The sequence below is a fragment of the Protobothrops mucrosquamatus genome, unplaced genomic scaffold, assembly GCF_001527695.2.
Source record: "Protobothrops mucrosquamatus isolate PMUCROS unplaced genomic scaffold, P.Mucros_1.0 scaffold36, whole genome shotgun sequence".
NCBI classification, from domain to species: Eukaryota; Metazoa; Chordata; class Lepidosauria; order Squamata; family Viperidae; genus Protobothrops; species Protobothrops mucrosquamatus.
The window spans coordinates 713,612-740,796 of record NW_015386420.1 but is presented as its reverse complement, the minus strand read 5'-3'; the positions used below and the strand labels follow the sequence as shown (position 1 = coordinate 740,796).

General features: G+C 46.2%; 2 protein-coding genes across 2 annotated transcripts in view; both read right to left on the bottom strand.

Moving 5' to 3' along the window:
• Positions 1 to 117: 117 nt before the first annotated feature.
• Positions 118 to 14,088, bottom strand: LOC107283386 (cytochrome P450 26C1). Its single transcript, XM_029283205.1, has 6 exons — positions 14,029 to 14,088; positions 12,668 to 12,892; positions 11,972 to 12,247; positions 7,277 to 7,432; positions 2,137 to 2,682; positions 118 to 689 (listed from the first exon to the last, which is right to left on the bottom strand). Exons 1-6 carry the CDS (start codon positions 14,071 to 14,073, stop codon positions 291 to 293), a joined length of 1,647 nt encoding a protein of 548 aa, XP_029139038.1. The 5' UTR covers positions 14,074 to 14,088; the 3' UTR covers positions 118 to 290.
• A 4,091-nt stretch (positions 14,089 to 18,179) lies between these two features.
• Positions 18,180 to 27,185, bottom strand: part of EXOC6 (exocyst complex component 6) — a 105,716-nt gene continuing 96,710 nt past the window's right edge. Inside the window, exons 21-22 of the mRNA XM_015811279.1 lie at positions 19,853 to 19,965; positions 18,180 to 18,312 (exon numbers count right to left, since the gene is read on the bottom strand). Coding sequence (XP_015666765.1) covers positions 18,180 to 18,312; positions 19,853 to 19,965 — 246 coding nt within the window. The remainder of the gene's footprint in view (positions 18,313 to 19,852; positions 19,966 to 27,185) is intronic.

Here is a 27,185-nt window from a genome sequence, read left to right as displayed (position 1 = left end):
CCTTTGGAGGTAAGACTACTCTTAACCACAAGACAAAGTGGTTATGCACATGTACGAAATGAAAAGTGCAACTAAAGATGACAGAAAACCAACTGATGCATATTTGTGCAAAGAATAGATGCTAACAATTTCACAGGCTTTTAAGGAAGAGTGCAGTGAGTTCCTCCTTTTCTCTTACCCCGCAACCAAGAGGCAGGTGGAAAAGGCTTGCGCTGAAAGTGGTGTTTTTCCCTCAGAGGCCTGTCCTAGTCTACTCCTAAGCTAGAGATGTAATGGAGATGTCTATGCATTCAGGCGTTGCCCTTGCCTGCTCCACTGCTTTCATGGCCAGCCTTCAGAGAATGGAAATAGAGTTGAAGACCATCTACAGGGTGCACAATTGGCACAGTCTGCATTTTGGGGAAATGAGCTGTGGCCAATTCCCAGCTGGCTGTGCTGACCAATTCAATGGCAAGCATCTTGAGAATCACCTGGGCCAGTTCTTTGCCTATGCAATTTCGGACTCCACCACCAAAGGGAATGTAGTGAAACCGGAGGGAAGCAGAAGTTTTGTGCTTCTCCCGGTCTTCCGGCGATACCCAAAACCTCTCTGGATCAAAAGTATCAGGGGAACTCTGGTAGATGCCGGCAGTCTCATGTGTATCCCGAATACTGTACATCACACTCCAACCCTTCGGAATCTGGTAGCCCTTTAAGGAAGGGGAGATGGGAAAAAAAATCAGCACCATAGACAGCAGCCAGAGGGATGAAACCTGCCTGAAAGAGTAAGCAAACATCCACAACAGTTTGATCCAATCTTTTGGAGGAGCTGCAGGAGGCTTATTTCATCCACTATCTGTATGCTTAGAGGGGCTAACTTCAAAAATATTACTAACAATCTACAAAAACATTTTTAATGTGGATTTTCTGGTACAAAGTGCTGCCATTTCAGATGACTAAACAGCAGAGAGAGAAATTCACGAGTAGACCATTTTTCACTACATTTCTTTTAACTTAAGTTTAGCTCTTCTCCTTAAAGATGTCATTTTATTTTGTGCTTTATATTTTTTAAATGTGTTTCTGAACACTGCTGCTATAGATCACGGAACTTAGAAATAAATGGGAACCTGTTTGTTTAGAAAATATCAGTATTTCAGTTAGTGAAAATTACAGTCTCAGTGAATATCATACACTGAAATATTTATGGCCATAATATATGTACTACCTTGGCATGGCTGTTCCAGGTGCCATTCCCGATTAGAGCAATTGTAACTAGCAGTCATATTGTCCCCCCCCCCTTTTTTTTGTGCTTATGGATCATGTACAAGTCTGGGAATATACAAGTCCTAGTAGTTTTTGTTGCAACATTTTTGAAACTGGCTTGGCCTGACCACCTTCCTAGGCTGAGAGAAAGTGACTGGCCCAAAGTCACCCACCTGGCTTTAGGTTTGAGGTAGGACTAGCTATTATCTCTTGGCTTCTAACCCAGCACCTTTAACCACTACCCCAAACTGTTCCAGTTATTCTTCCTAAATTCTGCCAAATGGACACAATTGTTTTGGTGATCTGAATGAAGCATTCATCTTGACTTCTCTCTCCAATTCTCAATCTTTTTATGAAAAATATGCAGTTCTCTGGATTCTATCAAATTAGGTCATTGATCCATCTTACTCCAAACTGCTGACAGGATCTGATAGCAGCTCCTCCAGCATTTGAAGCAGTATTTCTTTCCATTCCTAAAATAGCGATGCCAGAAACTGAATCAGATACCGGCACACAAATATTGCTTGGACACTCTTTCTGTGCCCCTTTTATGACTGACTTTTCTTCACAAGCTTCTTCACTATTCTCACTCATTATCAGAGTCCACTACCCTGAACTTGGGATTTTGTTTGGTGAGCTTCTATGTTTCCCATCCCTACTTATAGTCCCTTTGAGACATCCTTTCTCATACCCCAAAAGTCCATCTTCCTACAAATGGCCAAGAGATTCCTCACATATATGCTGGCTCTAAACAGAAGTTCTTGGAATTACTAGGAACCATAAATTCTTCCTGAGTTCCCACATAAAAAGCTCAACCTAACCTTCTAAAATCCAGGTCAACCCAAGTGCCTCACACTTCCACCAAAAGGTTAGATAGCAAGCCACTCAACTCACATCTAGCTCAAAGGTTTGTAAGGCTGTCCTATACCCTCCAGATACTGGGGGCAGCAAACGGAGAACTTCTTTAATTACGCAATCCAGGTAGCGCAGACGATTCAACTTCTCCAGGGTCAAGTAAGGGTGGCAACAATACTCAGATCTTTCCAGACTGCTAAAGAACCGGCCTGTGTCTTCCAGGCTGGACAATGAACTAGGACCATTTGTAGTTCCATGGACAATCTCCTGGGACACTTTAGCCGTGATGTTTATATTAGGTCCTTTCTCTTCCATCTTGGTCTCTTGGCCTTCTTCTCTTCCAAATCTGGAGTCACCATCTTGGTTTTCCTTCTCATGTGCAGGCAAAGTTTTTTGGCCCGCCGGGTATTTTGTTAGAAAATCCTCAGCTGCAAAGCATTGACACTGTCCAGCAAAGCCATTGGAGGCCAGTTCCTGCTGGATCTTTTTTATGACCAACGGGTGTTTCAATAAGAGTAAGATCATAGAAGTGGTGGCACTGGCAGTGGTGAAGAAAGCTGCAAATATTAGTTCAATTGCAGATTCCTGTAAGGCAAGCCATAGTGATATATGAATTAGAAGAGGGTTCCTCTTATTATAGGGTTAGAGACAGGCCTATCTATTATTATAAATAGGAGGCAAATAAATTTAACAAATAAATAAATTATCCATGTTATTAGTAAATTGAATATCTCTTGGGCTTTCATTTCAGATACATTGAGATTAGAATTTAAAAAAGATATTATTCAGATGTTTAAAAGAAAAAAGCTAATTAATAAATCCAGATCAAGATTCTAGGAGTTGCTGTTGAACACTTATAGAAATGTTGGTGCTCTGAAAGCCCTTGACAATACACTCACAACATTTCCCTATGACAGCCTGCTTAACAATGAGCAATCAATTCAAGGTGCTGGGTGAGCCACTGCCAGAGGAGCAGTAAGCAGAAGACAGTAATTGCTGCCAGTCTCTGGAGATGAGAATGAGGAGACCCCCCCCATACCATCCCCCTCCTGCAAGGGCTCCCTGTGCAGAGCAGAAGACGGAAGGTGCTCTTCCAGGCTCCTTGTAAGAAAGGAGCCCTGCCCGTCCTAATAAGCAACACTGGGCTTGCTTCTATTTAAGCAAACCGCAGCCTCTCCATTGGCAACAACTGTTTGTTTACCAGATTCCAGGTGTCTTGATTTGAAACTTCATGACTTTAATTCTGGACCTAGACTGGCTGATGAACCTTCTGCAACACTTGGCCCCTTGGGACTTCACTTGAATGCTTGCTGGACTTTGGGGAGGGGACATAATAATAACTACTACTATTACTATTACTATTACTATCACTACTACTACTACTACTACTACTACTACTACTACTACTACTATTATTATTATTATTATTATTATTATTATTATTATTATTATTATTATTATTATTATTATTTCCTGCTCAGGCAGGAAACCCTATACCATTTCAGACAAATGGCTGTCCAGTCTCTTCTTAAAAACTTCCAGTGTTGGATCATTCACCGCTTCTGGAGGCAGGTTGTTCCACTGGTTAATTGTTCTGTCAGGACGTTTCTCCTTAGTTCTAGGTTGCTTCTCTCCTTGATTAGTTTCCATCTGTTGCTTCTTCTCCTGCCTTCAGGCACTTTGAAAAATAGCTTGACTCCCTCTTCTTTGTGGCAGCCCCTGAGATATTGGAACACTGCTATCATGTCCCCCCTCGTCCTTCTCTTCATTAAACTAGACATACCCAATTCCAGCAATTGTTCCTTATATGTTTTAGCCTCCAGTCTCCTAATCATCTTTGTTGCTCTTCTCTGTACTCTTTCTAGAATCTCAACATATTTTTTACATCGTGGTGACCAAAACTGGATGCAGTATTCCAAGTGTGGCCTTACCAAGGCATTGTAAAGTGGTATTAACACTTCACGTGATCTTGATTCTATCCCTCTGTTAATGCAGCCTAGCACTGTGTTGGCTTTTGTGGCAGCTGCAGCACACTGCTGGCTCATATTTAAGTGATTGTCCACTAGGACTCCAAGATCCCCGTCACAGTTACTACTGTTGAGCAAGGTAACACCTATTCTATACCTGTACATTTGTTTTTTCTTGCCTAAATTAGAACCTTACTTTTTTCACCATTGAATTTCATTTTGTTAGATAGCGCCCAGTGTTCAAGTCTCTCCTATATCTTAAGCCTGTCTTCTGGAGTGTTGGCTATTCCTGCCAGCTTGGTGTCGTCTGCAAATTTGATGAGTTCCCCATCTACCCCCTCATCCAAATCGTTGATGAAGATGTTGAAGAGCACTGGGCCCAGAACAGAGCCCTGGGGCACCCCACTACAGACTTCCCTCCATGTAGATGCAGTTCCATTGAGGACCACACGCTGAGTACGGCCGGTCAGCCAGCTACAAATCCATTTTTCTATCTTATCAAGTAGTAGGTGATGGTCTACTTTATCAAATGCCTCACTGAAGTCCAAGTAAATTATATCCACAGCATTCCTTTGGTCCACTAATTTTGTCACTTGGTCAAAGAATGCAATAAGTTTTGTCTGGCATGATCTGTTTTTGACAAACCCATGTTGGCTTTTAGTAATGACTTTGTTTGCCTCTAGGTGTTCACTGATTCGTTGTTTAATTATCTTTTCCAGAATCTTCCCAGGTATTGAGGTCAGGCTGATAGGTCTATAGTTTCCTGGATCTATTTCCCCCCCTTTTTTGAAGATGGAAACTACATCAGCTCTCTTCCAGTCCTCTGGTAGTTCCCCAGTGCTCCAGGATCTTTGAAAAATATAGTTCAGTGGTTCTGAGATCACATCTGCCAGTTCCTTGAGAACCCTGGGATGTAATCCATCTGGTCCAGGTGACCTGAACTCGTCTAGGCTGGACAGGTGCTCACTTACCATTTTCTTGCCTATCTTAACTTGTGTTTCTAATCTATTTTTTATGGCACTGTTTTTGATAGGTTGGTCTGTTTTTTCCCTTTGTGTAAAGACAGATGCAAAAAACGAGTTAAATAGTTCTGCTTTCTCCCTGTTGCTTGTCACCTTCTTGCCACTTTCCCCCACTAATGGACCAATCATTTCCTTAACTTTTTTCTACATTTGTGTGTGTGTGTGTCTGTATACATACACATATATGAATGCCTTTTTTTCTTTTAGAGCACCCTGTCGGCCCAAATATGGGAAAGAGAAGTCTTTTGCCTGTATCAGCTCAACCTAGAGCCATCCACAGGCAGCAGTCGCTTAACTGCGACATCATATGTTTTCCAAAATTTGAATTGCTAACAAAAAATTAAGGGAATACTGGGATAGCTATTTCAAACCTTATTTGGTTTTCATCAGCCATATTTGGACCAACAGGGTGCTCTAAAAGAAAAAAAAGGCATTCATTCTCTTCCCCTGTCTCTTGTAGCTAACAAAGTGAGAAAGAGCCTGTGGCATAGTGGCTAACACCTCTGCTTAACATGCAGACAGCCCAGGTTCGAATCTCAGAAGGGTATGTCTGGCTGATGAAAACCAAATAAGGTTTGAAATAGCTATCCCAGTACTCCCTTAATTCTTTGTTAGCAATTCAAATTTTGGAAATACACATATATACATACACACACACACATGTACACACATGCCTTTGTATTTGCATTTCTATATCTATGTTTATGGTCTGAGGCAGGACAATCTAATTTCTGACTGCTCCCCCACTTTTCCTCTCTCCCCCTTTCTCTTTCTTTCCCTTCCTTTAAAATATGTAAGAATGGACACAGAAGAGGAGAAAAACAAGAACAAGAGAAGATTTTCGTTGTGTTATGTGTCTGGGTGTGTAGATGAAGTTCAAGATATTTGGAAAGAACCATATTGATTGGCTTGCATTTCGGCATCAACCTGTGATAGGAACACCTTCAATTAGGGTCAGAGATAAGTTGCCAGTATGAGTGCGAAGAATAGAAACCCTAAGAGCAAAAGTCCCTGGAATTTTCTTTCCACATTGTATGCAGTACTGAATTATCTCAGGACCATTTCCAGGTGGAGCGCATGACAATATAGTCTAATCTGGATGTAACCTATTAAGAGAGTATGGTCTGGCTCCAACCCAATTCATTTCATACCATTTACCTAATTTTATTTTTGTCACATTGAGTCAGTTCAAAGGCATTCAATTGGACAATTTGATTTGACTTTCCAATTTGGTTCAGAAACTGAATTCAATTAGGAGATTTAATGAAATCTCAAAATCAAAGCTTTACAGACTTATACCATTTCCACGTTTATTTAAATAGCCATTAAAAACCCTTATTCCTCAGGGAAACATCGTTCAGTGAGGTTAAAATAGTTTAGAAAATATGCACTGAATTGAACTGCACAAAATCAATCTGACCTTCTGCTATTGGATCCCTGTTATTGCTATTAATGCTAATAGAATGGAGATGAAAACAAAATAGATAAACAGGTAGTTTTCACTTACTGAGCACTTATTCAGCGACCATTCAAAGTTATAACAATGGTGAAATAGATTTATGACCGGTCCTTACAATTGCAGCTGTTGTAGTATCACCACAGTCATGTGATAGAAATTTGGTGGCATGGCAATTGGTGTGCATTTATGATGGTTGCAGCAACCTGCGGTCATGTGATTGCCATTTGCAATCTTCACAGCCAGTTTCCCATAAGTCAATGGGGAAGCCAGCAGGAAGTCACAAGTCACAGTCACATTGCAGTCAGAAAGTGAGGGCTACTTGTATGATCTAAACCCCCAATCAGGTGCTTTATATATATATTGCTAAACCAACTTCTGAGTGACTGCTGACAAATCTTCTTTGTGCTCTATGAAGCCATGGTATCCTGGGACAACTGAGCACAGAATCTCTAGTATCAGTAAACATTAGGAGGCCAGGCATTAGCCATTCCATAAAAGTATTTCCAACCAGACATCCTGCAAAATTACACCATCTGAGGAAACCATCTTCCAATAGGGGCTACTGTCAAATTCTGCATGGAACCACTGATCCTCAGGAGCAGGGGTCTTTTATACTTATGGACCTTTTATACTTTTAGCATGCCTGGCTGAGGAATTCTGGGAGCTGAAGTCCACAAGTCATAAAAGGGCCATGTTTGAAGACCCCTGCCCAGGAGCATAAAAATCCTTACCTTCAATTCCTGCATAGTGAAATCTTTGCCATATTCCTTGGCGCTGTTGATGATAAAATCCAAGGCATCATGGTGAGCTTCAGGATCCTTCCTCTGCAGTTTCTCCAAGATGGCTTTCTCCATGTAAGTATGTAAAAGATCACGAGCCTTTATTCCCTGAGGAACAGAAGATGGTTCAAAGAAGAAGAGCCCAGAAATCTGGTTCAGAAACTCATTCAGAAAAGTAACGCTTTGAGGTTACAGGAAGAAAGCAGTGGACTGCTTAAAAATTTCTAAGAGTTTATTTATGTTGCTTTCACCAAGTAGTAGAAGCTCAGGCTAGTTAGAGGGGTTTCAGGTTTCCTTGGCTGTGAGGAAAAAAACTCATCCCTGTTAGAGACAAGAAACAATGAGACCCTGAGTTCTAGTCCCACCTTTGTCACAAAGCCAGCTGGGTGACCTCGGGCCAGTCACTCCCTCTTAGCCCTAGGAATCAGGCAATGGCAAACCACTTCTGAAATCTTGCCCAAAAAAACCCCTGCTAGACTGGACCAGGCAGTCACCAGAAGTCAACTCTGACTTGGAGGCACAAAATAAACAAATAAAACCTTACTGAACCGACAGGAATTTATTCCTGAGATAAATAAATATAAATGATGCTACAAAAGAACTGAAGATTTAGTCTCTTTAGGTCTTGGATAGATCAAGAGAGCTAGTGGCTTTGTTTCCATAATTCGCTGAAGGCTAACCTAAGTATGGATTAAGATTAAGAAACACAGTTTCAGGTTTATCCATAGCCATGGAAGCTTACTGGGCGAATTGGGCTAGTCATCGCTACTGGCACCCTGAGCACAAATTAGCTCACTAATCTCTTGTGACAAACCCATCACATTGTGTTTTTATTGTGTCAAACCAAATTAGTTGATTAAACCATGATTAAATTCACATTGGGTAGAGGGTCTTGTGAACACAGCCTAGTGAGTCTACTTTATATAAAGTTATTCGTAGAAAGGGAGTGGGGAAATTGAAAAACAGTGTACTATATAGATAGGCTTGAGTTTCTGCAAGAAAGCCCCACTCAAATTAAATTATTTTATTCATTTCATTAGAAATAATAGAAATAAAAGATGCAACAACAACAACAACAACACTTCAAGAAGGTTTACTGAGTACAGGAGAGACCAAACTGGATTACAAGAAAGACCAAATAAAGAATAGAATAGAGATATTGCAAGGCAAAGTGTTAACATGGCCAGTACCAGCAGGCAAAGCAGATAACAACAGGACTTGGTATGGTTAAGAGCAGAAAATTGGAAAAAAAAGAGAGAGGGGGGGGGGCTAATTTTGGCTGCACAAGACCAAGCCCTAAGAAGAAATGCATGCAAAATCAGAATTGAGAAGACAGCAACAGACAGCTGGTGCTGCATCTGCTAAGAAGAAACAATGGACCGATTGGCTGTTGCAAGAAGATCGCACAAACTGACTACAAACAATAGCATGACAAAGTACAGGTAGTCCTTGACTTACAACCATTTGTTTAGTGACCATTCCAAGTTACAATGGCATTGAAAAAAGTGACTTATTTTTTGTGATTTACTGATTTTACCTGTTACTGTTGATTGTCAGGATTTTTTGAGATTTTATTAGTAGTGTTTATTTAATAGATGAACGTATTTGTTTATTAATTGTTTTTAATATGCTATAGTTAAGCTTATCATAAAAATGGTCAAATATGATATTTACTCACTATGATCCGGACAGTAGCTTGTTTGTTAAAATATGTGATTGTACCTATCCTTATTTTACCCTAATTCCTTTACTTCCCTCCCCTTTCCCCCCACCCCTTTCCTCTACCATACCTGTATTGTTCCTATTTTTTCCTTACGTATATAAACTCAATAAAATCTTGTTAAAAAAAAAGTGACTTGTTGTTTTTCACTCTTATGACCACTGCAGCATCCCCATGGTCACATAGTCCAAAATTTGGGCGCTTGGCAACTGACTCATATTTATGATGGTTGCAGTGTCCTGGGGTCATGTGACCGACCACCTTCTGAAAAGCAAAGTCAGTGGGGAAGCCAGATTCACTTAACAACTGCAGTGATTCACTTAACAACTGTGGCACGAAAGGTCGTAAAATGAGGCAAAACTCACTTAGCAACTGTCTGAGGCAGGAACAGAAAGTTCGGGCTCAGTTGTGGTTGTTAAGTTGAGGAGTACCTATAAGCAACAATGGGGCATTGAAATGTCTCCAAGAAATACCATTTGCCTGCAAGCAACAACTAAGGGACCAAAAAATGGACAAAGTAATAGAAAATGAAGCAGGTAAAGTGTTCTGGTACTTTAAAACTCAAAAAGACAAGCACCTGCCACATAGCATTCCAGACCTAACAATTGTTGATCAGAAAGATAAAAAAAAGTCTGGAAAGTGGGCATGGCAGCACCTGGACCCAGCAGAATAGAAAGAACTGGAGAAAATCACATAATACAAATACAAATAGAAGAGAAACAGTTGTGGCAAAAGAAAGCAAAGATAATACCAACAGTAATAGGGACCTTTGGTGAAATCCCAAAACATCTGGAGCATCACTTGAACATCATCTGCATTGACAAAATTACCATCAATCAGCTGCACAATTCAATTTCCTTGGAACAGCTTACATTATGCAGTGATACCTTTAACACCACCAAAAAACATCATCTTCCTATCCCAGGTCCTTGGAAAGGATTCAATAACTGGCATGCTAAATCCAGTCTAAACATCTGGCTGACTGTGTGACCAACCACAACAGAGAAAAGCATGTGAAATATTATTTTCACAGAAGTAGAATTGGAAGAGCTGCAAAGATTTTCCAAGGGCAAAGAAACCAAAGCCTTGCCAAAAGTAGCCAGACTGTGGAGGAAAACCAAGGGGGGACAACATCCAGAATAGCTATTGAATTATTTTCATTCCCAAACCAGGCATCCTCTACTTTGACCTCTCCTCAGAAAGAGCGAAGCTCTCTGAAGAAGAATTGAAGCAAAGAATAACGAAGAATTTAGAACAGTACAAAAACAACAGAGTAAGGCTGCCTGCATTGAAGTTTGTTCTACAGGAACAGCTAGTAGCATAAGTATTAAAAGATGCCAGTACTGTAACATCAAATATAAGCACCAGCTCAATGCAAGAGACAAACCAACTAAGACACAGCACAGCTGCAGTTATAACTGAAAACCTGACATGCAAAATCAACAAACAAGAAAAAAGGCAATCAGTGCAGTACCAAAATGAAAGATCAAGTTCACCAATAAATATGTTAAGATCAGATGCAAGTAAGCTATAACAGATGAAAGAAAAGATGAAGACCAAAACACCTGATCAAGAAATGTCACCTAGAAATAAGGAAGATCAAGGAAGCACTGGAAAGAATAAAGCAGCAAATAACACTATATCCAAGAGGATGAGCAAATATGAAGCTTGAATTGTAGCTTATAGGCAGAATCTCCAATTTCAGTGGAATTAGAAATGTTTATACCAATCCATCAATGGAGTGGCTGAAATGAACTAATCAACACCTGACAAAGAAAAGGTTGCAGTTCTGGGCACAGCTATGGAACAACCCAAAGAAATACAACAAGAATGCAGCTTGGATAAAGGAGGTGGATAAGAATAAAAACAAAGCTGAAATGAAAGAACTTGCCATAACAGCAGAAATGGTAGGGAAAAGGCAAGGAAGACCAACTTTTGTTCAGCAACTCTTCCTGATAATGAAAGAGCTAACAAAAGGGGCAGCACCAGAAAGCTACAAACCAATTACTTGCTTACCACTTGAACACCATCAGCATTGACAAAAATCATCATCAGTCAGTTGCAAAAGGCAGCATCACCTAGAACAGCTTATATCCTGCAATAATACCTTTAATACTATCAAACTACATCTGCCTACTCCAGGTCCTTGGGAAGGACAAAACAGGTGGATAAAAATATCAAATCCAGTCTGAACATTTGATTGACTTTGCAACAACTGTAAGGTCTGTTTTCTTCTCTTAACTTGCTGGCAGCCTGGACAGAAGTTGTATTTCAAAAGCCTGAAGGTTGGGAATGCAAGTCTCTCAAGGCACAAATAGTGAAAGGAGATATTAAATATGTGGGCAGAAAGATTTATCATGTGTGTGTGGGGAGGGAAATACAGGAATGGTATTTTTGAATCTAGACCAAAACTGGTTCGGACACACCACTGTTGCTCAGAATAAACTTAAGGCACTATTCTAGCTTTCCACCACTCTACCATCTCCCACGTTGCAGCTTGACCATAGTTCTCATTAGTCCAACTTCAGCTGGAGATTTGGAAAGGCTGTGTTGAAGATGAGGCTTTGTGGGTTTGGAGAATGCCATTTTCAGGTCCCCCTCTATTTTCTCTTTCACAGGGAAAGGCAAGAGCTAACACTATTTTCCATTTGGAAGACTCTGGGTCCTTTTGCAAGCTGCATGCTGGCATCTCACCAGTGCCACAAATCTATCCCTATTCAAGCAAATTTAAAGGAACCTAAAAGGAACAAGGGTGGAGCAAGGGACACAAGTGCAAAGGGCTTTTTTCACTTTCACTAAGCCCCCCCCCCCGTCCCCCGCCGACTCCGGTGGAAGCAGAACTCCAGAGCCATGGAGGAAAAGGCGGCGGCGGCGGCGGGGGGGGGGCGGGGGGCCATCTTCCCAGCCCTGCCTCTGCCAGCTGGTACCTTCCTCAGTCCGCTGAAGGGGACGTTGAGCGGCAGGCAAAAGAGGTTCTCCACCAATTGCTCGAAGGCCCCGGAAAGCTCCTCGAACTGCTCCTCCTCCAGCCGGAGCCCCAGCAGGATCCGCGCAGCGATGCGGAAAGTCAGCGCCTTGGCCGAGGCGTAGACGGCGATGGGCCCCGGGCGGCGGCACCAGCCGCGCAGTTCCCAGCTCACCAGGCGCTGGATTCGGGGCAGGTAGACCTCCAGGGCGGCGCGGCTGAAGACGCGGGCCAGGATCTGCGCGCGAAGGGAGAGGCAGAGCGCGAGAGGCGGGGCGGGCCAGCGGGCGCGAGGGCGGGTTTCCTCGGCCTGTCCTCGGGACGCCCGGGAAGAGGAAGCCGCGCAGCAAGGGGCGCCTGGAGCCTCTCCCCGACCGGGCTTAGCGGAGCCGGGGCTGGGAGATCCCCCGCGCTTCAACTCAGCGTGGAGCAGCCCACGAGCCCTGCGGCGCCCCAGCCTCAGCTTAGCCGAAGCTGGAGAGGGGGAAACTCCCCAGGTGTCGCTCTCCAGATAACGGTGAGCGTAGCCCCTCACGCCCGGCCTCCCGAAGGCCCTGCGGTCCACCACAAGAGCAGCCGCTGGGGTGAGGCCCGCCCGGGAAAGAGGGGCGGCGCTGCCTGCCGCCCCGGCCCCGCTTGCCCGCCCCGCCTTCCTTACCTTCCTCCTCTGCCGGTGCGTGTCGGCGCGGGCGTTGAGCAGCGTGTGCGAGCCCAGCAGGATCTGGGTGCTGAGCGGCCACTGGGCGCTGACCAGGCTGTGCTCGCCCAGCAGGATCTTGCGCACGTTCTCGGCGCCGCTCACGCGCACCACCGGCTTGCCCAGCAGGTGCGTCTTGAACACGGCGCCGTAGCGCTGCCGCCGGGAACTGTGAAAGTGGGAGCCCTGCTCGGTCGGGGGAGGGGGAGAGAGAGGGAGGGAGGGAGGGAGGGAGAAGGAGAAAGGGAGAAGAGGGAAAAGCAGAGGAAGGGAAAGAGAGAGGGAAGGAGAAAGAGACAGAGGGAGGGAGAGAGAAGAGAAAGAGAACGAAAGGAAAGAGAAAGAGAAAAAGAGGGAGGGAGAGGGGAAGAGAAAGAGAGAGGGAGGGAAACGGGGAGAGAGAGAGAGATAGAGAGAGAGAGAGAGGGAGGGAGGGAGAGAGAAGGGAAAGAGAAAGAGAGGAAAGAGAGAGAGACAAAGAGGGAGGGAGAGGGGAAAAGAAAGAGACAGGGAGAGAAACGGGGGGAAGAGAAAGAGAGACAGGGAGGGAGGGAGGGAGAGAGGGAGAGAGAGAAAGAGAAAGAGAGAGAGAGAGAGAGAGAGAGAGAGAGAGTCGGGCGCTACTGGCAAATCGCCGCTGCCTTTTTGCCCTGCTAAAAGTCGACAAGTCCTGGGTATTTCTGCGCAAGCGCAGAGCACCTTTCTCTTGGCGCCCAAATGGCCCAGATGTTCAGCTCCTGCCGGGCTTAGCTAGTCCGGAGGTCAGCTTTGATCCCAGAATGAGCGAGATCGACGGGAGCGCAAGTTTCATTTGGGGCGGCTTTAAGCCCTCTTTGTCCGCCCACATTACTGGGAGCGTGAAGTGGCGACGGGCTTCGCCCCCGGCCGATCGGTTTTCAAATGCTGGGGATCAAACCCAAAGGAGGGAGGAGCCGGGCCCGAGAGCCACCTTCTCCTCCTCGCCCCAATTTGGGGAATAACTCTCTTTGAAGTGGGTGGAAACTGGGGCTGTTTTCCCAACAGGCGGAAACAGGGAGCGAACGCCTTGTGGAGATTTTAAAATGGAGGATGGCCTTAAGCAAGTGCAGAGAGCCTCGCCTTCAACCAGCAACAAAGTTTCCAAACGCAAGGCAGCGTTTCCGGGCCTTAACGGCTAGGAAACCCCGGGTTCAAGCCCAGAACTGGCGGGAAGACTTTAAGCCAAGCCCTCTTCCTGACCTACCCCGAGGGACTGATGGGAGGGTAACCCTGGGGTGGGCGGACCCGCCTTGAGGGCCCCAAAGGCAGCGATCGTGCTGGGCCGCCCCGTCTCGGGTGCTCACCTGGATCAGCCAGTGCAGCGTCTCTCCAAAGAAGGGCCACCCCATGGAGCCCCTGGGCAGCGGCAGGGCGCTGGCGCGGTCTCGGCTCAGGCTCCAGCGCAGGGCCCAGAGGTGGCGGGCCGCGGCCAGCAGGAGTCCCGCGGCGGCGGCGGCGGCCAGCGCGACTTCTAGCCAAGCCAGAGCGTCCCCGGAACCCCCCGACGGCTGCGCCTCCTGGCCGGCTTTGGCTGCCGGGAGAAGAGAGAAGGACTCAGCTGGAGGTGGGGGAGAAAGGCGGGAGGGGCCCCCTTCCCCCCTTCCTTTCCTTCGCCTGGAAGGGGAGGCTGCGTGCGTGTCCGAGGGCGCTGCCCGGAATCCCGGCTCCTTCCTCTCCCGACTTGGATTCGACTTAGTTTGGAGAGGGCTGCCGGCAGCCTTCGGTTCCCTTTCCCTCCCCCCCCCACCCCCGGCTTCCTATGAGCGAGCTTCCAGCGCCTGTTCTCCCGGGACACGTCGTCGGAAGCCGGTTCGGCCCTGCAGAAGGGGCAGCGTGGAGCTAGCCTGGGGCTCCGGAGCTGTTGCCACCTTCTCGAACTCCTCTCCCTCCCGCCTTCATTTCCCGAGCCAGCTGTCAATGAGTAGCCCGGCTTGCCCTACCCATGGCCGAGCGAGGCTTGGCGGGGTCCCGCGCAACCTCCCTTTGCTCCCCTCGATGTTTTAATTCTTGTTCTTTGCTTGGGCCTTTATAGAGCGCCGCCGACCCACCTTCAGGGATGACGTCGCCGCTTGATATTCAAAGCGGGGCCCGAAACGGCTGCGATTGGCGCCCGGGAGGGTCCGCGACGAGTGGAGTGGGGAATAGGGGGGGCGAGCGGGGGGCAGGAAATCTCGTCTTCTGGGCAAGCCGGGGAGCATCACCCAGGTAAGCCGCGGCAGCGTCTCCCTCCTGCGATTCCGAGTCAAGGGCAATTTCTAGCCACGGAGGCGAACGACCTCTCCTGCACCCCCACAGGTGGCCCGCTGGAGGCTCAAGCGCTTCGGTTGTCTATTGTCCTAGAGGCTGTTCCGATTCCTCAAACTGAGCCGTCGTGGGGGTCTCCCAAAGCTCCACATTCGCTCTTCCGTCACTGCTAGCCAGAATTACGGGGAATGAAGCCCAACACCCATTAAAATGTAAATGTTAATCTTCAGGGAAAGAAAATGCAAGGTGGAACGGGCTTAAATTTGCAGCCCACTCGGGAGGGCGTCCATCCCAGCACCAAGGGGGCAAGACTAAAAAAGAACCTCCGCATCCTTTATTGGGAGCTGAGCTCCACCGATTTGTTTCGGGGGCCTGACTTTCAGCTAAATTTGGAGGAAAGTGTTAAGGGAGACGCCTCGCCAAAGCCAGTGTATCAGCTCAGAGATGTTGGAGTGCAGTTCCCACCAGTCGGCTCAAAAAAAGGAGATTGGGAAAAGGAGCCGACTAAGCGTCGCCCGTTTTCCAGTTAAAGACAATGTTGCAAGGTAGAACTTAGGATTCGTGTCAGCCATGTCAGCTTTCAGGATACTCCATTCCAGTCTTGTATCCTGGGTACACTTTGTAGCCGCGAAGGCTACAAAGGGAGATATTCTCAGAATTAATAAAGATCAAGGCACATTCCTCACAGCGAGTGATTTACAGCCATTTAGGGTGTCGCCCACCCAACAAAATAACGATCTCAATATTAGCTTTACAACTCCACCGTGCTGGCAAGGTAGAAGAGGTTATAAATCACTAGTTACGAAATGCCCCAAGATTTTAGCCGGTCAAACAAGCCAAGACAGGAAATCTGGCGAATGGGAGGTTTAGTTTGCAGAAACGGACTGGATTCTCGCATCCCGCTAGTAAACGGTAGTTTGCTTGAGCATCTCTTTTCGTTGAGCCGCACGATTTGACGGATGGCCAAGCGGTTTGTTTAGCTTTGACTCTCAACGCGCTGTGTGAACCCAAGTATTTTGACGGTGCAGATTGGAATGACAAAGGGAGCTTCTTCCCTCAATCTCTCCTAGGCCAGCAGTCGCCTGCGCCACGCGAACCAAGTTGCTCTCATCAAGACCAAGACTTCGACACCGCTTCATAGCTACTGGTTTCTCGCGCAGTCTAGTATCATCCGACTAGAGTCACACCGGTGCCCCGTGGCAGCCTAACAGTTTCTTTTCGGAGATAAGATTCCTTTCAGGAATCCGACTTTCCGCGTTCCTCCCGGTTACCCGCAAGTAAGGCGGAGGGGATCTGAAGTCTCGGGTCGGCTTGAATTCGCTTCGTACCGGCCAACCGGGGGACTTACAGGGCGCCGATTGCAACTGGTACATGCCCCCCCCCCGCGGGAAGGTCTCTGCGCCTCAGAGCTTCCACTCTGGAGCTGGGGCCCAGTCCTTGGGCGCTCTGGCACGGGGGGGGGGGCTGCTTGGGTCAGAGAGAAGGGCCGGGGGACTTAATCGCAAAAGCTCGCTTCTGTCGCTCTTCACCCTGGAGGCCACAGGCTGGCTTGGCGTATCTCCGGGGCGTAAAGTCCTCAGTCCACCTGCCAGCAAGTCGGTTCGGAGCGGCTTTGGGCCAAGAACTTGCGCCACTCGGAAGCGTAAAGGCTTCTCGGGAAGCCAAGTTCGCAACTGCTTCCCCGCCCCAAGTCAACCGGAGACAATAGGCAGCAATACCCATCAACTTGAACCGGGTATATAATCATCTTTGGGATGAATGGGAAAGTTGCTGACCTGACCCGACCCCCTCCCCTCAGCAAATCCCAATTGGCACCAGACAGGGGACCCCTAAATCCAGTGGTGGGATTCAGCCAGTTCGCACCAGTTCAGTAGAACTAATAGCTATTTTTTTGTTGCTCAGGCCCAGAATGGACTTCTGGAAGCGGCATCCACACAGAGAACCGGTTGTTCGCATATTTGAATCCCACCACTGCTTAAATCTCTCCTCTTTACACACGAAAATTGCCGCTTCCCGGAAGGGGAGGAGGCCTCTGGATCCCTCGGAAGACCCCAGAATGCCGTCGGGCGGTTGGACCTCTGCGCCATTGGCCTCCACCGGAGTGCCCGAAGCCTCAGTTCCCCTGTTTGGAGCGTACTGACCCGCTGGACAGTTGCTCCCTCCCGTCCCTAAATCCCGAGGAAAACCTATCGAAGGCAGCTCGCATCTTTGCTGCAGAGGAAAGATGCTCTGGCTTCTCTTTGAAAGCGTCGGCTCAATCGGATCTTCGCGGTTCTGGAAAGAGCCGCCAGCCGCGCAACACCGAGGGAACTGTAGAAGGCGGATAATCCGCTCGAGGAAAACACGCCCAGGTTCCTTTGCCTGTAGCATGTGAACGGCGCATCCAGCGACATCCAGCTAAAGGAAGTTCTAGGTTTACACGAGCGAGTTCAGCAGGACCGTCAAATAATTTAATCAGCGGCGAGGAATGGGAAGAAAGTGGACATTCTCTACAAGTCCCATAGTTATGGGGCATTCCCTTTAGGATACATTCGCTTGTCTTCCCGGCAAGGCCGCTCCCTGGCAGAAGGGGGGGGCACCTAGACCCAGGAAACCTCCCTCCCCCAGTGCCCCACACCCAACGCTGGCCGATCCCCGGAGAAAAATGGAAGGGCGGGAGGCTGCTATCCAGAGTCAAGTCGCTCGGACACCATCGGGACCGAGTTCCAGTTAGGTAGTTTAAAGGGTACTACAAAATGGCTCCCCGAACTTTTGGGCTCCCCCACCTGAAAAAAGGGAGAAATTCTGATGTCAGGGTTACTTAAGGCTTACAACAAACAAATATAATGCGGAGGCAGGGAAGCAGAGGGGCAAGTAGGAAACGTCCGAGTCGAGAAAAATCGCTGTTTGGAAAATGGGATCTTGGAGCAGAAGACACTAAATGGCCTTTCGGGGACGCCGGGGAGGACCTTGAGGTCTTCTCCTAAAATCGTATTTACAACCGAGTACGGCAGGGGCAGCCAATACAGGCAGAGGCCCGCTTCCCCTTGGCAAGGCTTGGCCTCCTTTTCAAGGGGTGCAAGGCAGGGGAAGGAGCCCTTCCCTTCGGCCGGTCCCTTCCAGGGCCTCCTTCTCGTTCTCCGTCAAATCAGCGGCCCTTTCACCGGAACCAGCTTCTCGGGAGCCCGGCTCGGCGGCGGGTGGGGTGGGGTGAGGTGGGGCGGGGCCGCTTTCACGGGTGCTGGGCGATGCAGTTGGCCAATCCCCGGAGCTGCCGCACCACCGTCTCGATCAGCTTCTGCTTGTCGCGGTCGTTCTTCCGGAACTGGGCAAAAAGGTGGTTCTTTTTGTTCACATCTTTCATCCTGAAAGGGAAGCCGAGAAAATGGAAGGTCAGGGAGCTCTTGGAGAACCCCGCACGGCGCCCAATCCACGAACTCACCCTGGGGTTTCCTTCCAGCCTCCGCCAGAAAGCCTGGGAGCCCAGAAGCGGCTTCCAGGAAGCGCTTTGGGGGGGGGGTTGAAGGACAGGCCCGCAAAGGTAAGCCAGTTCTCTCCTCAGTTTCTTATAAGACCGAAGTCCCGGAAAGACAGTTGGGCGGGGTGGGTGGGTGTTTTTTTGGAGGCGGGGGTCAACAGGTCCCCACTATCTCGGAAGGCTTGAGCCCTTCTGTTTCTTGGGGGAAATAATTAGGACTTGGAGATCGCCCCAATTGGGCCTATGAGATTTGGAAATGCCCTGAATGGGGTCAGTTCAATAGAGCAACTATTTCTGTCCGAAACTCAGACGTTTACAATGCTGACGAGGGAGACTGCAGTTCCAAGAAACCCGCATGCAGCCCCCAGCAAAAAAAAAAAAAAAAAAAAAGCCGAAGCGCAGGGCAAGGTCACTTTAAGGAGCTGGACCCCCGCCTGGCTCCCTTACAAAGAACCATCCAAAGTTTGGCTCTTTCCACAAAGCTTCCCAACAGTTTTGAAGTGAATCCTGGGGAACTGATTCCAAATCGAAACAATGCTTACCCTCGGTGGACTCTGCCAAACGTCCCGGCGGTGCAAGCAGGAAGGGGAGGCGGGAAGGGAGAGAAAGAGCGCAAACGAGTTAGCAAACAGAGAAATACCTGTAGAAATACCCGGGAAAGCTGGGAGAGAACATCGCAGCCACAAATCAGACATCACCACCCCCACGTTTATTATTCAGGTTTACCCAGCCAACTGATCTTTATTCTCTCGAGCTCCCTTTAATTTTTAAAGTTAAAAAAACTAACCCGACAATTTGAGGAATAGCCAGGCCACCGGCCACCTTAGCCAGGTCTGGGAGCCCGGCTTGTTTTAACCAGAAGGTCAACAATTTGCCGAGTCCGGATCCAACGGACTTCGAAACACAACTACCGATTGATTTGCTGATTGATCCAAAGGGCGGCGGCGGGGGGGGGGAGAGAGAGAGAAACCGAAAGGAATACTGGATATCAGAGATAAGAGGAGATCAGCTGAAGAGCAAAAGCGCCGCGGAAAGGCGTCCGAGAAAGCCCGAACGCTAAGCCAAGGGAAGCGCGCTCTTCGGACGCTCAGCTCTGAAGACCCCAGCGGGCCCTATTTCAAAGACCGGGGTTGGGGGGGGGGAGAAGGGTGTTTTCTTGTTTGCTGTTCGGGCAGATTCAGGAGAAGAGGCGCTCCACCCGCAAACCTTCCCAATCAGGTGCTCGGCCACCGCTCGGCCCGAAGGTGCAGACCCCGCAGTTCTAGGCTTCTGGCTGGCTCTTCTTGGGGGTGCTTATCTTAGTCGTTTTTAAGCGGGACGTTTGGCGACTAGGAAGCAGAAAGGACAAACGGAACCGGAGGGTGGCGTCTCCTCCGGCGCAGCCGCGGCTTTTCCGTTCAAACCCGGCGTTCTCCGCGGCCACTTACTTCTCCAAGAGGGCCAAAGCTGTGCTGGGGTTGACGCGCAGGTACTTGGAGCCGGGCTGCCCGTAATCGGCCAGGTAAGTCGACCAGTCCCACACCATGAAGAGATCCAGGAGCTGCGGGAAACAAAGCGACAGAGAAGGATCAGGTCAAGGCCACCCTCGGCGGCTTCATCGGGACGAGCCTGCAACACCCGCCCAGCCCCGCCGTCCCCAACCGGCTTTCCCGTCCCTCCCTGCACGTTGCCAGACGGTCTAGCCAAGACAGTCGGGAAAGCGCAGGGAAGAGAATTCCCCCGGAGTCCATTCATTTCAAAGCCTTCTGGGTGTATCCGGGGACGCTTTTTCGCTGCTCCGAACATGCTTAATAAGGATGCATTAAAACTAAGAACCCGATCCTGATGATGTGACGGCCGGACCAGATCTGCCTCCGGCCTCTCCCCCCCCCCCCCGCCCTCCCCCGCCGCTCTTTCCCGGGTTCAGAATCTGCCGCTGGAGCTGCCGTCAAATCCCGGCGTAATCTCTTAAAAGCCGGGGGTGACTCTGGCAGGGAAGCGGCAGCCCCGTCTCCAATTTGAAGTCCTAATCCCCGCTAAACCACTTAAACCCGACTTCCGAGCCGCGGCTCTCCATTGTTTCAGGCTGTCGACCCCCTGGCCTGCGACTTGGGCGCGGATCAGAGCCTCCACCGGCCTCCCCTCCGCGCCCCCCCGGCCCCCGAAATCCCCATCCCGGCGGTTCCTGCGAGCTGGCTTGTTTTGACTTCGCCGCGAGCCGAGCCGAGCCGAGCCCGCTGGAGGCGGCGGCCGGGACGCTCTCACGGGCCCCTTGATCTCGTAATTAAGGGGCTCGGCGCGCGATTTCCTCTCCGCCTTAATCCGAGGGAAGGAGTCGGGAACGGCGGCCAGAAGCGGCAGTTAAGCAGCGCGATCCCGCCGCCTCGGGGGACACCTGACACTTCCCGCTAGGCCTTTGGCGGCGCTCCGGCTTGCCCGGAGAGAGATCGGATTTCCCGCGGCCTCCCACGCGGAGCAGCGCCTGAGCCGAAGGGAGCCGCGCCGTTCGCGAGCCGTTCCCACGCGGGGAGACCGGAGGGCCGGGAAGAGCAAGGGGGGAGGCAGCTAGGCCGCGCTGAAACTGATCCCTCAGAGCCGAGGGAGGAGAGGAGAAAAGCGGCCTTTGGGACACTGTGGCTCTCCAGCCCTGCCCGGCGTTAATCGCGATAGCTGCTCCATTTTCCTAGCCGTGAAGAAGGAGGATGGCGATTTTTTATAAGTTTTATTTCTTTCCCTCCGAAATAAAAGACCAACAGGCTGGCTATCCCTAGAAAAGGGAGACGTGTCCAAAAAATAAAAAATGGCAGACACGATGTGATCGAAGCTCCACCCATCATTTATGGGCATTGGCCATAGAAAAGTACACAACGCATCTTTAAAAAAAAAAAAAAGACATTATATCTCTATTACTCAGGGTGGATCTACTGGCCAACTCACTAGTTTGTATCCCCACTTCAGTGTGATTTTTTTCTGAATTGCTAGCCAAGCAACTCCCTACTCAATTGTCTCTCCTGTAGCTGGGAAAGAAGGAGCTTGTGGGAGGCGCTTTAATTAAAATTTCAATGCTACCGAGAAAAGGCACTTAAAACCCTGATTAGCCGTATTTAACTTTTATACTTAAATCCTTTTTACGTGGGAGGAGTAAGCTGGCACCAAACAGGTGTCAGTAAATCAATAAGGAGAATGTGGCAAACCTACAGCCTAGGCCAGGGGTAGGCAACCTTGGCTCTTTTATGACTCGTGGACTTCACTGGCTCAGGAATTTTGAGAGTTGAAGTCCACGAGTCATAAAAGAGCCAAGGTTGCCTACCCCTGGCCTAGGCAGACCTGGATGTTGTTTTTAAGATGACATTGTGTTTCTTTGTCAATAAAAACTTTCATTCATTTGTCCCCTTCGTATCTTCAATGCAAGGAGATTAACCTGCCTCAAAGGATTGTTAGGGAGGAAAAACTGGATTGCTATGTGGTGCTTCCTATGAGCTCCTGGTGGAAAGATGGGATATAAATCTAATAATAAATATAAACCATCAACACAGTAAGTAAGATATTTTTACTGAAAAGGCTCCATAAACCTAAGATTCCAGTGCTTGTACCTTTGTACAATCAGTCTGAATTTAAGGGTTCAGTCACTCATCACTGGGAGCTAGCTCCTTCTTGCTCATATTATGCTTAAGAAACAGGAATATTTTTTTACATTGCCATGATGCTGAACTTTCTTATTTAAAATTAAATAAGGCAAGGATAACATGGCCCCCAGAATAAATCCTTGTGCACCTCTGAACATCTAGTAAACAAAAAATAAAAAAACCCCCTCATTTCTGCTAGGTGAACAAATGCGGATTGGAACCACATTTTCCCTCCCCATTCCCCCCCCCCCTTTGTGGCACTTTTCAAAGTGAACCTTTCCCAAGACAAGCCACCTTTGCACCACCACCTTCAAAGCCACAAGGAGAAATCTAAACTGGCTGGAATGACCCAGGCCTTCATCCCCCTTCTGCAGGATCCATGGTTGGGGGTGGGGGGGGGCAACAAAAAGGGAAACTGTCACCAGTGTGAGATGCAGTGTTTGCTTTCTCTCTTTGTGATTCACTATGGCTTGTGGTTCAGTGGCTCTGGCTGCCAGTCTGCTTCTGGGCCCAATGCTGTAGTAGGCTACTGGAGTGGCTGCCTTTCCGGATAGAAGTATAATTCCCATAATTAAAGCTCAGCTTTGAAAGCATCTTCAATATGCAAAGAAGGGAACCCAGACTGGGCTTCTCCAATGTGATTTCCACAACCTTCTCTGTTTTTTTCCATTTCTGTCCTACTGGGATGTTTTTAAGTTTTTAAGGTTACCATGCCACATGCACTTCTCTGAAAATAAGACCCTCTGAACTGTCTGGTACTTACTTTTGAACTGAAACATTTAGGAATGCCCCGTTTTACATTTTAAGACATCCTGGAAGGCTTTTCTGGATTCAGAAACTAATGCAGACAATTCATTAACACATCAACACTGCATGCTTGGGCACAAACAGGCCTCATTCAACTGAACAAAGCTTCCTTCCAGGTAAAGAAGTAAAAATTGTAGCCAGAAGAAGTTAGTAATACAGTCATAACCTATTGACATATCACTGATACTTGTCTAAATAATTCATCAACATTTTTCAAAACATGCTACATGCTACAGTACTGTACTTAAGCCATGGATAACAGTATTTGCTCTTGGCCCTGGGGAGACACCAGCTCTAGTTGACCACCACAGCTCACCAAGTCTATTTGGGGCAGTCATTCTCCGTCAGTCTAGCCTACTTCACAAGGTGGTTCTAGGGGAACGTGAGAGGAACATTTTTTTGCTACCTGGAGTTCCTGAATAAAAGGCTGAGCAGAAATCCAAAAAAATAAATAATAAATGAAAACCTGAAGCCTAAATCCCCATGTAAGCCTAGGGGAGAAGCTTAAACGGGGAAGTGCTGCAACTGTCAATGCTGTGACTCTCCATAACTCTCAATAGGAGTAGGCTGAATAGATAATAAGATTTCAGCAAAATGCAGTTCTATAACAATTGTGTAAGCCATTCATACGTAATCAACTTTTCTATTGTAGTATTACTTTTTGACTTTGCCAAATCTGTACCTAATAACTGGCCATGCAGCTGCAAAATAAAATATTTATCCAACATTGATTAATGTCATGGGTTTCTGTAATTATCATTTTTCAAATAGATCGGTTAATTGTCACTGATGAATGAAAGGCTTCAAGCTAGCAAAATCTCTTTTGTTTCTCATTTATACAAAGCGGCATGCTATAGGCATTCAAAGATCTCAAAATCAAATAAAGATACTGGTCAATTTCTTAAACCCAAAAACTTCATGAGTTTTCCATTTTTTTGATAACTTCTACATTAAAATATCTACAAGATTTCTACACATCAGCTAAATATTAACATAAAGTTATTTTGTCATGCTTTTCATCTTATAAAGCAATATATATTCTCCAGATGTATCTTTTTTCTGTTATTGATTTATTGTTTTCCAATTAATATTTATTAAATGAAGGAAATAATATTAAATAATAGGAAAAAGTAAGAAAAAATAGGAAAACAAGTTGTAAATAAAGAGGTTTACAAGCATTCTAAAATTTATAAGAAAAGTTTTCCAACTGACACTGATATATAGATATATTTTATATGAACACTGAAATAAGTAACATAAATTACTATTAAAATCAGATTATTGTTCAATTAACCTGCAGTTGTAACCAACAAGGTTCAGTTTATAAATTATAAAATGAGAAAAGAAAACATTAAGTTTTATCTAATCTAAAAAACATGAATTTAGCACATCAGAAGAAAGAAAAAGAAAAAAAATGTTTTAGTCTTATGTTAAGAGAAAATCAAACTTTGGATATGGTATGAACACCTTTGTAGATTCCATTAATGTTCCATTGTTGCATACCAATTATTTTGTTTAAATTCTATATCCATTTGATCTTATAATCCATAACGTGTTCATTTTCTGAACTGTATTACAATGTATAGGTGCATTCCAATAAATGATCTGCATCTTGGTCAACAAATTCAGTCAAATCTCCTTGTTTTTTGTTATTCCTTTAGGACTATATTGCTTATTTGTAGATTTGGAAACCAGTGTGATACACTGACTACTATATTTAAAGTATCTCGAAGGTCTTCATTATTTTATTAATAATTCTTATATTTGATATGAATGACTACCCCTCTACTGGTAATTTTTTTCTGGACACTCTCCTTCATAAATAAATATCACAATAAGAGGTGATAAATGTAGTCTAATTCTTTTTCAGTATTTATCCCATAGTTTAAAAATGCTAATTAGTGAATAAGTTGAATTCCTGAAAGTCCTGCCCTTTCCACAGAAGCAATTCAACCAAAAGATTAAGTCACATTTTAACTTGTGCCAATCCCTGCACTAAACTGGAAAGTGTTAGCATTGAGATAGTGGAGCTGGTTATTTAAAGTAATGATGAATTGCGCTAACTTCTTTACCTCTCCTCCCAGTTATACCCAATTGGAGAACTGGGGACAAGTTCTAAGGAAAGATAATCAGTCTTTCATGAAAGGACTTGAAAGGATGGTATACATCCTTCTAAGAACATCCTAGAAAACATCAAATAATCCTATTGAATTAACTATGATAGCTCAAAAATTACCACTAGCAATCAACAAATTTGCTAGTTGGCAAGGGAACAATTTTCAAATTATTCCATTCACAGCATGATGCTGTGTTGATCTCAGATTTACAAAAACTTATCAATCTCTAAAAAGTATAAACAAAATTCTTAAAATCAATAGCATATATGCTTTACTCAACTTCTAATGCCATCACCAGAATAGAGCTAGGCTGCATCTCATTTGAAGCCTGGACAAGATTATGTCAGCTAAAATTCTGGGCAAAACAAATCATTTGGGGAACCTCATTGGTACATCTCATTCCTCACTGAGTCTACTCTGAAAAAACAAATAGACCAAGATCTGAGACAGTGTGAACTGTCAATCCCAGCCCTACTTGCTTTGAGCCTAGAAAAAAACCTTGGTAGAATTTAAGCAAAGGGTATGGATTGAAACGTTCAAGTAGACAGAGCCAAATTTTCCCGTGTCCCTTTAGATGAATTGCTCCCCCCTTCCCTTGAACCTGCTCAATTACCTCTATAAGATTCTGATTGCCCTACACAGAAGGGTCTTCTCCCTAATCCATAGAGATGCTCTCCTTATTAGGGTGATAGCTGATCAATATGCCAAACTCTGAGTATGTACTTGCTCAAGTACACAGATTGAGTCTCTTTCCCATAATCTTCTAAAGTGCCCACAGTATTGTCACTGGCAATCAGAGCTAATGCACCCCTTTGAGACTGGCAGACTCCACACATGAAGAGGAGACTGAGATATTCTTACTAAACCACCATTTACCCAGGCGTTTCGAAGGCAGTAGCAAACTTTTTATCTATAGCCTTATTTTATACAAACCACTTGGTACCGCCAATGAACTGCTAATTTTATAGGCTTCCTCTTATATATGCATGTATTAATACAATGTAAGTATTAATTGTGTGCTATAGTCTAGATTTTGTGATACGGTAAATAGATAAATTCCCCTACCAAAAAACAAGAGAGAAAATGTTAGAATGCATGATTCAAAAAGACAAGTACAAAGTTAAAGTACGGGTAGTCCTTGACTTAAGAGCACAATTGAGCCCAAAATTTCTGTTGTTAAATGAGACGTTTGTTAACTGGGTTTTGCCCCATTTTATGACCTTTCTTGTCACAATCGTTAAGTGAATCACTGCAGTTGATAAGTTAGTAACATGGTTTTTAAGTGAATCTAGCTTTCCCATTGATTTTGCTTGTCAAAAGGTTGCAAAAGGTGATCACATGACCCTGGGAAACAGCAAAAGTTCGTAAGTATGAATCAGTTGCCAAGCATCTGAATTTTGATCACATGATCATGGAGATGCTACAAAGGTCGTGTGAAAAATTGTCATGTCACTTTTTTCAGTGACGTTGTAACTTTAAACAGTCATTAAGTTGAGGACTGCCTGTATTTTGCTCATGTTAGAAAAAAAAGGCAGATATGTAAGAACCCTTACATTCCTGGTAATCTAGAGAAAAATTCAAGGAGTAGACAAGAGAGGGGGCCTATCTCTTGAAGAAGTGTGTAGAGTCATTACTGTACTGAAATGAAAGCAAATTTGTCTTAAACTGTCTGTGTATGCGTGCACTTCACAATTCCTGAAATTAGTGCTGCTATATTCAAGGAATCTTACTCCCTTGTTTAAGATTGCTGCAACAGATACGGAATACAAATTCATATCCTCCTCACTGCAATCACATACCAAAAAATTGATGCCTCTCATGGCTTCATATACTGTATTTCATAAGCAAATTGGCACTTGCTTATATTGTGTAATGGATGTTGTTTGTGCCAGTAATGGAAAGAACAAGACATCCAAGCCTGCTGGAGGTCCTGCTTCTTACATACAGCTGCAGAATCATTCTTGAGCAAGAAAGAAGAAACTGCTTTTAAAAAGGAAGAAAGTGGGGCGGGGAATCAAGATGGCAACTTTAGCTGTCAATGTTCCCCTCTTCATTTATGCAGAATGACCAAATGCACAAGGTCTGTAGCACAGAGAAGCAACACAACCACTGAAGTTTCAGCCCCTGTGCCCCCTCTCTGACACGCAGAAGAAAGGGAAATGTTAGTATCAAGAGAGACAACATCAGAGCCAGTTCAGCGCAGAGGAGACAAAGAACAATATTTTGTGCTC

Bases quoted from the DNA above. Each gene is read 5' to 3' on its own strand.
- LOC107283386 (XM_029283205.1), bottom strand. From the start codon at position 14,073: ATGGGGTGGCCCTTCTTTGGAGAGACGCTGCACTGGCTGATCCAG. The intron at 7,433-11,971 runs GTACCAGCTGGC...TCTGTTCCTCAG, and splicing joins CCTTCAGCGGACTGAGGAAG to GGAATAAAGGCTCGTGATCT. The intron at 690-2,136 runs GTGAGTTGAGTG...CCTTCCTTAAAG, and splicing joins TACAAACCTTTGAGCTAGAT to GGCTACCAGATTCCGAAGGG.